The sequence below is a fragment of the Coregonus lavaretus genome (genome assembly GCF_964263955.1).
Source record: "Coregonus lavaretus genome assembly, chromosome: 12".
Classification (NCBI taxonomy): domain Eukaryota; kingdom Metazoa; phylum Chordata; class Actinopteri; order Salmoniformes; family Salmonidae; genus Coregonus; species Coregonus lavaretus.
This window is the reverse complement of record NC_139999.1, coordinates 19026086-19035143: the sequence shown is the minus strand read 5'-3', so window position 1 is coordinate 19035143 and position 9058 is coordinate 19026086. Positions and strand designations below refer to the sequence as shown.

The 9058-nt window shown below is 42.2% G+C and overlaps 1 protein-coding gene across 1 annotated transcript; it reads right to left on the bottom strand.

The window, feature by feature from the left end:
- Positions 1 to 206: 206 nt before the first annotated feature.
- Positions 207 to 4605, bottom strand: snai1a (snail family zinc finger 1a). Its single transcript, XM_084172649.1, has 3 exons — positions 4324 to 4605; positions 3259 to 3771; positions 207 to 1723 (listed from the first exon to the last, which is right to left on the bottom strand). Exons 1-3 carry the CDS (start codon positions 4397 to 4399, stop codon positions 1536 to 1538), a joined length of 777 nt encoding a protein of 258 aa, XP_084028775.1. The 5' UTR covers positions 4400 to 4605; the 3' UTR covers positions 207 to 1535.
- Between the last annotated feature and the right edge of the window lie 4453 nt (positions 4606 to 9058).

The following is a 9058-nucleotide window of genomic DNA, read 5'->3' as shown; positions in this document are numbered from 1 at the left end:
AGGAGGTGGGTGGCAGGTGGAGACATTGAGCAGGTGCATGCAGTTGTCCCTGTCCATCACTCAGTGTGTTCACCTGCACACCTGCCTCTCTCTAAAATATCACAATGTCCAATTCAAACTGCCCATCCACTACCAACACACTACATTTACAGTTGCTGAAAGAGAGCCATATCCTAATTAACAGTAAAAGTAACAACACTTTTTTTCAAACATAAATTACTTTATTGAATGCAAATCCATCAGCTATGAAATATTTGAAATGGAAGTGAAAGACACACAAACACAGTAAAACATTGAAATAAGACTACATACAATCTGAACATTGCACTGTAAAAAGCCACCATATAGGGTTTAGGATTTTTTTGATCCATCAAACCGTGCCTCTATGAGACATGCTGTTTGGTCCCCTCGTTCCCCCAGTTCTGAGTGTTTGATGCATAATATTAATACACTTAGTCAAGATTTTTTTTTAAACAACAACTACCAGATGAGGTAAGAAGGCACGGCACATCTTTGGTTTAGAAATAATACAATTCATAAAATAAGTTTATATCTTACAAAAACGGTGGTTCTCTCTACCATTGTCGAGAACAATGGGAATATTTAACACTGTGGTAACCTGGAGTGCATGGCTTAGATTTTCATTCAGGAATTAAAACAACATTGAAGGAGCAGAGCTTCCATGAGGAATAATGACAGAAACAAATGGCTTTATCCTATCTAGGAAACACATCAGATTACAGTGGGGCTTGGTGTGGTCAAAATAACGGCTTAAGACGAACCCACTGGAGACAAAAGCATACAAAGGGACCAACGGACTCCATCCTCTTTGTGATGATGACATACTTCCTCTTTCTGGGGGCGGTGGAAGTCACCTGTTATCGACCCAGTAGAGGTCAGGGCCAGAGCACCTGTTAGCACCGTGTCTATCTACACCACTCTACCAGGGACAGCTGTGTGTGTGTGTGTGTGTGTGTGTGTGTGTGTGTGTGTGTGTGTGTGTGTGTGTGTGTGTGTGTGTGTGTGTGTGTGTGTGTGTGTGTGTCATGCTGAGAGATGTATCCCACCCACACACCCCTACATCTCTCAGCAGCTGTGTCTGTGTCTAGGCCATGATTATCCTGAGCTGGCCTGGCCAACACCGAGGCTGGGATAGACTCAAAAGTACACCGGCACACTAACCCCCATGAGTCCACAATATATATGAGGAAAAACAATGTTGGGACTGGGAGAATGGCAGGATTACAGAGTTCAGAACATCTACCAGATTTGGCTTGCAATGGGAGGAGTTTGAAAAATGTGTTCATCTTCTTTCTTTAAATGTGTTTGAAACAGAGAAACTGAGATGGCTATGGAAGTTGCATTCAAAGAGATATGAGCCAGGGTCAACTTCCTCTCCTACTAGTAAATGGTGGATCCATGGTCTCTGTTGGTAAATTGGTTCAGGCTCCTCTGGTCTTGCTGATGGTATGGGTCTGTAGATGCCCCCACCACCCTGAGGTCTCTCTGGGGATAACTGCCTGGCTCATTCCTGCTCACGCTGTGGAGGAGGAGCAGCAGCTGGCTGCACTGTGTTTCTGGAGGAGGGACATGCGGCTGAAGGTACGGGAACACACACCACACTGGTACTTCTTCACCTCAGCGTGGGTCTGCAGGTGCGCCCGCAGGTTGGAGCGGTCAGCAAAGGCACGGTTACAGTGTTGGCAGGAGAATGGGCGTTCACCTAAGGAGGAGGAGATGGTAGGAGGAGCATGGGTTAGAGATGCATGACACTAACTGTGACTTTAAGGACCACACACACCGCACCGAATGTTGATCTGCTGTTCGTCTGCGTGGTGTGTTTTAGGGACCATCTGCTGATGGACGTCTGACTGACAACATTTTCGCACAATTCTACATGAAGATAGACACAGCAGGCACTCTGTTCACAGGTGCTAAGTACTCTCGGCCCGCAAACGCTATTGTTGTGTCCGAGCCTTTAAGCCTGTGTCTGTGTATGAGACAGGGTCTGTGAACCTTGGCTTTGAACAGCAATAAAGTGCAAACTTTTCTCCCCCACACAATTATATCAATTTGGCTGTCTCGGGCTCAGCAGAGTGGTTCATTAACACCTTAGTGAATCACCCTCACAGCTCATTTAAAGGGTATTGATGAACCTGGTGTCAAGCTGGGTGAATCACGACCACACTTGAATTAACATGATTAAATCAGTGCCAAATTAGATTACTACTTTCAAGTTGTTGCTGGTAGTAAGTGGCCAGTTTGATAGCTGAGCGCTTCCTTACGCTCTTTGTCCCCTTCATCAAAAGATAATCCAGCATTCTGTTCTCTCACACAGTAGCCAATGATAAAATCATTCTCAGTAAATCAATGTTACAGTAAGGTAGAGTCACAATAGAGCCCCAGAGTGGAGGTGTCATAATACCCATAAAACCTAGAGGTCAAACAGGGAAATGGTTCCAACCATTTTTCCACCATTCATTTTTCCCATTGGGGATTTTAGAAACACTTAAAATATGGGCTGTGTTTCGTGTAGGCTTACCCTGGCATGATGTTTTGATAACCATCTAAATCTTTCTCGGACAAGGTGACTTTTATCAATATATTCGGCTCTCAGATTTGAAAATGCTAATTAGCAACAAAGTAGACATCATGCAAGAGTACAAATCCCTGCAAGCTCCTGCACGTCATCTCTAGCTGGCAGCTTTGCTAATAGGTACATTAAAAGAAATGTAGCCAATTTATTAATTACTACATTTAGTTAACATTAGATAGTTAATCCAGAGATTCTAACCTTTTCCTCAACTTCGCAGTCTCGTCCAGATCATCATGGCATTTGTAGTTCTTTATGATAGCCACATTATCAGCTAATTAGCATTTCATTTTTGGGGGGTAAACAGAGGTGAATATATTGATAAAAGTCACCTTGTCCGAGAGAGATTTACATGGTTATAAAAACGTCACGCCAGGGTAAGCCTACACGAAACACAGCCCTTATTTTAAGTGTTTATAAAATTCCCTAGGGAAAAATCAATGGTGGAAAAACTATTGGAACTATTTCCCTGTTTGACCGCTAGGTTTTATGGGTATTATGACTCATACTGTGGTACTCTATGAGTGATCAATGACCAATGAGCCCACAGGACTTCCTCATGTGCTCATGTCTACCACTACAATGTAATGATGATCCAATCAACTGAGTAACCAATCCTCCCTTCCACCAAAGTCATACCAAATGGCAAGTGTAGGAGTTCTTACCAGTGTGTGTGCGAATGTGGCCGCGCAGCAGCCAGGGCCTGGAGAAGGCTTTCCCGCAGGTGGGGCAGACACAGGGTAGCGTGTGTGAGCGGATGTGCATCTTCAGAGCCCCCAGGCTGGTGTACTCTTTAGGGCAGTGCTTGCAGAAGAAGGCTGGCCTTGCTGCAGTGACTGGGGCCACTCTCTCGTCCTCATTCGGGGCCCCATGACTCTTGGTGCTGGTGCGTTTGGGGCGCTGAGGGGGGTGGTAGGTGTCTGTGGGTTCGGGGCTGGGGGGGTCAGAGGTGCGCCCCTCGTCCTCCTCCCCACTGCTACTGGCACTGCTGCTGAGGCTGGAGGGGGAGCTTAGGTCCAGGGGCCCAGGGGTGGGGGAGGCATCAGTGGGGGATGTGGGGACGTAGAGGGCTGGAAGAAAGCTCACGTCCCATACCAGTCCCGTTGTGTAACAGGTGGTAGCTGAGTTGTTGTCCCCTGCTGGAAGCTCAGCTAGTGGGTACCTCTCCAGTGAGGTGGCTGAGGGATGAGGAAGAGGTTTAGAATACAGAGGTACATTTACAGCACAGTTGTCAGATACTAAATATGTTTTCATCATGTACATATGATTCATGTAACTGGAACGACACAACACAATAAATAAAAAAATATGATGAAGTTTGGATAGGCCACATAATTTCAACTTGTAAAGCAACAATTGCCCTGTCAAGTTTCTACAGAGCATTTTACACCAAAAAAAAATGAGGTTTCAGCAAAGCTGAGATTTCATGGGCCATTTCCTCCCACATATTTACATGGGGTAGAAACATGAATGGTAGCTCTGTGCAGTTTAGGGGGAACTTTTATAATGGAAAACTTGAAAACAGAGAGAGTATCATTTGTAAAGGTTGCCAACATGGAGAAGGTTTGTTGAGGCAACACTTATGATCATGTAAAAAAAAAAACATTCCCAGAGGTTTATTGTAAGGAACACTAATAAATAAAACAGGTGGCTCCTATTCTGTAATGTGTTATGCATTTATGTAATGCATTCAACTTCATACAATGAATAAATAAAGTTAAGCTACTCACCATTTTGACACTCCAGTTCACTGTAGTTGGGTTTTTTGTTGGCGAAATACTTTTTGACCAAGAAAGACCGAGGCATTTTTCCACTTTGCGATATGTGTGCGCAAAATATCAACTGGTTCAAACTTTGGAAATAGACAGACGTCTTAAGACTTAGATCCACATGAGAATAGCGGCATATAGAAATAATAAAATATTTCTGAAACGTATAGTCCACCAGTTTGTCTGAACTTGTTCAGCTGTGGACCATTGTGTGACTGTCTCTAAAATGCTGCTCTCTCTTCTGCTGAAATACTCTGACACAAGCAATGGGGGTGTGCTCGCCCTGAGGGCACACCCCACCTCCGTATGAGCGCAGGAAGGGACACTCGCTAACCCATTCCTAAACAAAAACATGTGCCCCAAAAGCGATAACAATGGCCATCTATCAAATTGACCTGCAGACAACACACATCAATGCAATAGTTTTGACCATTCCGATTACGCAAATTTGACACTTGAGGGCAAAAGCGCGCTTACCATAAACAAATTGACCCATTTGGAGACGTGCATGGAGACAATTGCGCAAACGTGTCAGATCACTAAACAGCTCATTTATTCGACTTCAAGACAATAATGATTGTTCTTTAAGACGCCAGTATGTCTGAAACAGGAGAATGATAGTTTAACTACTGTGTATGTCGATTCTATCAATAGGCGCATAGGTCCACTGGCCTACAGTCCAACTGATTAGGCCACATAGGGCGCGACTGTACTTTATTATTGTTTTGTTCAGATTGATCAACGTGCAACATTTGGATAAAGGACCCCTTATTCAGATACGATAAATAGTTTAAGTATTGTGTGACTAATACTTGGCAAACACTTATTATGTAAAGAAAAATCAACCTGGTGTCAAGAGTATTTCGTATTATTCTTTCAGTAAATCTGAAATTTGCAAAACATACAATATGTAACAAATTTGGAAAATGTGTTATATGTTACGATTTCGCAAAACGTACAATATGTTACGAATTTGCAGAACGTATGATATGTTATGAATTCTAGCTAGGTGGCTAGGAATTAGGTTGAGGGTTTAGGGTTCAGGTTAGGGTTAAGTTTAGGAGTTAGGTTAAAGGGTTAGGGTTAGGGAAGGGTTAGCAAAAAGGGTTAAGGTTAGGGTTAGGTGAAGGGTTAGCTAAAAGGGTTAAGGTTAGGGTTAGGGGAAGGGTTAGCTAACATGCTAAGTAGTTCCAAAGTAACCACCTGTCTTATGTAACCATACCAAACGTAACATATCATACTAAGAATATTATCTAGGATTTACGTACAGAATAATACGAAATGCTCTGAGACCAGGTTGAGGAAAATAGGTCTGATTTACAGTTGCCACCAGTACCTTGGTTACTCCTGGTATGTCATGGCGCCACCTTTTGGGCAGAAATAGTAGGTGAAACAAGTTCGAGAGCAGCAGGTTTCAGTTCGATAAGTATACACAAGATGGCTCTATGTCACACATTTTTCGAAGAGTGGTTGGCAATGAGTCACCTGCAGAAGTAGAGAAGTTTGAAATCAATGAAATGCAGTTAATTTCCATCATTTGCATTGGCCATGCAACCCATTTATCATGAACAATTTTCAAGTCAGAATTACAGATAAGCAGCCTGGTATAGAAGTCCACTACAGAAGTCCAGAGAGGACATATGAATAAATAAAGAAAATCCCTAGTTTTGTCTGGATCAATAAAAAATAAAAAAATTGTGATCACAACATAACAAAAGTTGTTGTGTGGAGATCAAGATATAAACTATAAATAGGAGTGGCAGTACTGATGATAGGCTGCAGAGCCCAGGGTTGATCAGTACATTCGTTTTTATTTTGATTAGAGATTAACCCAGGCAGAAATTGCATTATGTCTGTCAGTTATAGATGGCTTCCAGTTTTGGCTCCAATACAATTCAAATTTAAAGACATTTTGAAATGGATTGAATGTGGAATGTGGAATGTACAGTGCAAGAAAAGTTAACATTGAGGTCTGTGGTGGCAGACTACCAGTGAAAGTTTACCAGACTACCAATAAAAGTGTATTTTAATCTCTTTCATAGTTTTTACAGGGAGGTTGGCCTGTCAATAGCAGCAAAAACACAGTCACAAACAACAATTAACAAGCAGTACAGAAAAATAAAACTAGTAAAACGGATGAAGTGAATCACATGTTGAGGTTTCTAAATACTCCAACATTTCATGAAGGCTGCAGTCTATTTGTAATTTCAGCCACAAATGGTGAGCAAAATATTGTGGTGCTGAAGGACAGCTCTATGGAAGTCCAGAGAGGACATATGAATAAAAGTAAAATGTCCCTTGTTTTGTCAAGATCACCAGAGAATTTTCTCGTATATCTGGACTTCCGTACTACATCATCTTTGTGCCTGTGATTTGCTTTTGAAAGTAGCCTATTCGGTATGGAACTCAATGGATGAGTTAGGGAGAATGTGTCACAGAGGCATCACCCTGTAGTAGGCCTATGCTATGAGTTCTGCTACATAAATGTGAAATAAACCAGGACAAAGTCGGGGGGGGGGGAAGCTAAATGAAACAAAATGTTGTGTACCAGTGCAACGTCTGCATAAAGCCTATATACTTTTCAAACAATAGGCCTATTGTATAAAAATATATTTTAAGCTCAGTCAAGAAGAAACATTACATAATATTTTGTTTGTAAAAAATAAAAAAATAAAAAAGATTGCAGGTGTGAGAGGGAAAGAGAGACAGAGGGGGGGTCCCTGGTATTACAGTGTTTACTTAGTAAAGGCATGGCTTGTCCTTGGCACCTGCTCTCTGCACAGCCAGGGACACTGCTGGGTGCTGCCTCCTTGTAGGGATGCACAAGAGGCTGCTAAATGTCATGTTATCCAAAAGGATACCAAGACGTAGGCCTACGTTTATTTTATCCTTATGACCTTGACAATCACCCTAAAATCCCCTGTGTGTATGTGTGTGTGTGCAGGGCCGGTTTAATGCAGAGGCTTACCAGGGCTGAAGCTCCTGGGCCCAGGCCTGTGAGAGGCCCAAGAGGAAGCCAAAAAAACCACACAAAAAAACATATTTTTTACACATTTTTTATAAAGGAAATATGTGCTGTATATATTATATATGTAGTATGTATTTTGTATTTTTTTTACTGCAACCACCAACCACAGGAGGACTCAGGAGCCTGCTCTCAATGAGTGTAGACAGCCTGCTGCTGTCGCTCTGCTAATCATCAGATGGGGGAGGAGAGGAGGTAGGGGGCCCACGTGGGTAACTGGGGGGCTCTGCCTTGATTGGATAACTGATTAATAAAAAATTAAACAATAAACTGCATAATAAATAAATGTGACTGGTCAATTGTGTGAGTCAGGGGCTGGGCCCCCTATGGCTGTTATTTTGTTGTATTATAATAATTGTTTATCCAACCACAGGAGCCCGCTCTCAATGTTCAACATACACCAAATAGAATAATTTTGTCACAGAGTATAAATAGTTCATAAAAAATAACTGTGGATTAAGAGTTATCACGAGCACATCTGCCAAAAAAGGAAAAACCAACATAAAGTGTCTTAAAAGGGTGTTGGCCACCACAAGCTGCCAGAACAGCTTCAATACGCCTGGGCATAGATTCTACAAGTGGACCTAAACCATGGCAGGAAAATGCATCTCACACCAGAACATATACTTTGTATCCCGGGTTTACTCAAGTGTTTCCTTTATTTTGGCAGTTACCGGTATACCTACAGTCGGGAAGACTGCAGTTTGGGCAGCATGCATGCCAAATAATAGTCTACAGTTTGTTGGGTTGTGGCCATGGACATAAAATCCATAGAAGGGTTTTGTAACCTCTTACAGTGGCAATTTGACTGTTAAACACATGGGTAGACTAGCAATGGATGCCAGTCCTGACTTGAATGGGAATTACCATCAGTGGATTATATTTCTCTGGTTGGTTGCTGTTGTCAGTTTGCCTTTAGCAGATTTCAAAATACAATCGTGGGAAAAACGTACAGCTTGGAAAGCAAATGCCTACTGCTGAAAAGAGAAGATTAATCTGTCTGTAGAACCAAAAAATGGTTATCAACAACTCCTAATTTTTTGCTAACAGCAGCACTGTTTTTAGCTCATCTTGAGATAGGCTATTGGCACGAGCGCACCGGCCATCACCACGAGTAGCCTATGGCTTCCTCTTCATCATTAGGTCAGTGTGCCACTGGAAATTATATTTAGTAGCCTACTGTACCCTATGATATACAGTATAAGTCAAAAGTTTGGACACACCTACTCATTCAAGGGTTTTTCTTTATTTTTACTACTTTCTACATTGTAGAATAATAGTGAAGATATCAAAACTATGAAATAACACATATGGAATCATGTAGTAACCAAAAAAGTGTAAAACAAATCAAAATATATTTTATATTTGAGATTCTTCAAAGTAGCCACCCTTTGCCTTGATGACAGCTTTGCACACTCTTGGCATTCTCTCAACCAGCTTCACCTGGAATATTTTTCCAACAGTCTTGATGGATTTCCCACATATGCTGAGCACTTGTTGGCTGCTTTTCCTTCACTCTGCGGTCCGACTCATCCCAAACCATCTCAATTGGGTTGAGGTCGGGTGATTGTGGAGGCCAGGTCATCTGATGCAGCACTTCATTACTCTCCTTCTTGGTCAAATAGCCCTTACACATCCTGGAGGTGTGTTGGGTCATTGTCCTGTTGAAAA

Excerpts from the sequence above, each read along its gene's own strand:
- snai1a (XM_084172649.1), bottom strand. The coding sequence starts at position 4,399 with ATGCCTCGGTCTTTCTTGGTCAAAAAGTATTTCGCCAACAAAAAACCC. Across the intron at positions 3,772-4,323 it reads TGAACTGGAGTGTCAAAATG|CCACCTCACTGGAGAGGTAC; the intron begins GTGAGTAGCTTA and ends CTCATCCCTCAG. Across the intron at positions 1,724-3,258 it reads CCACATTCGCACACACACTG|GTGAACGCCCATTCTCCTGC; the intron begins GTAAGAACTCCT and ends CCTCCTCCTTAG.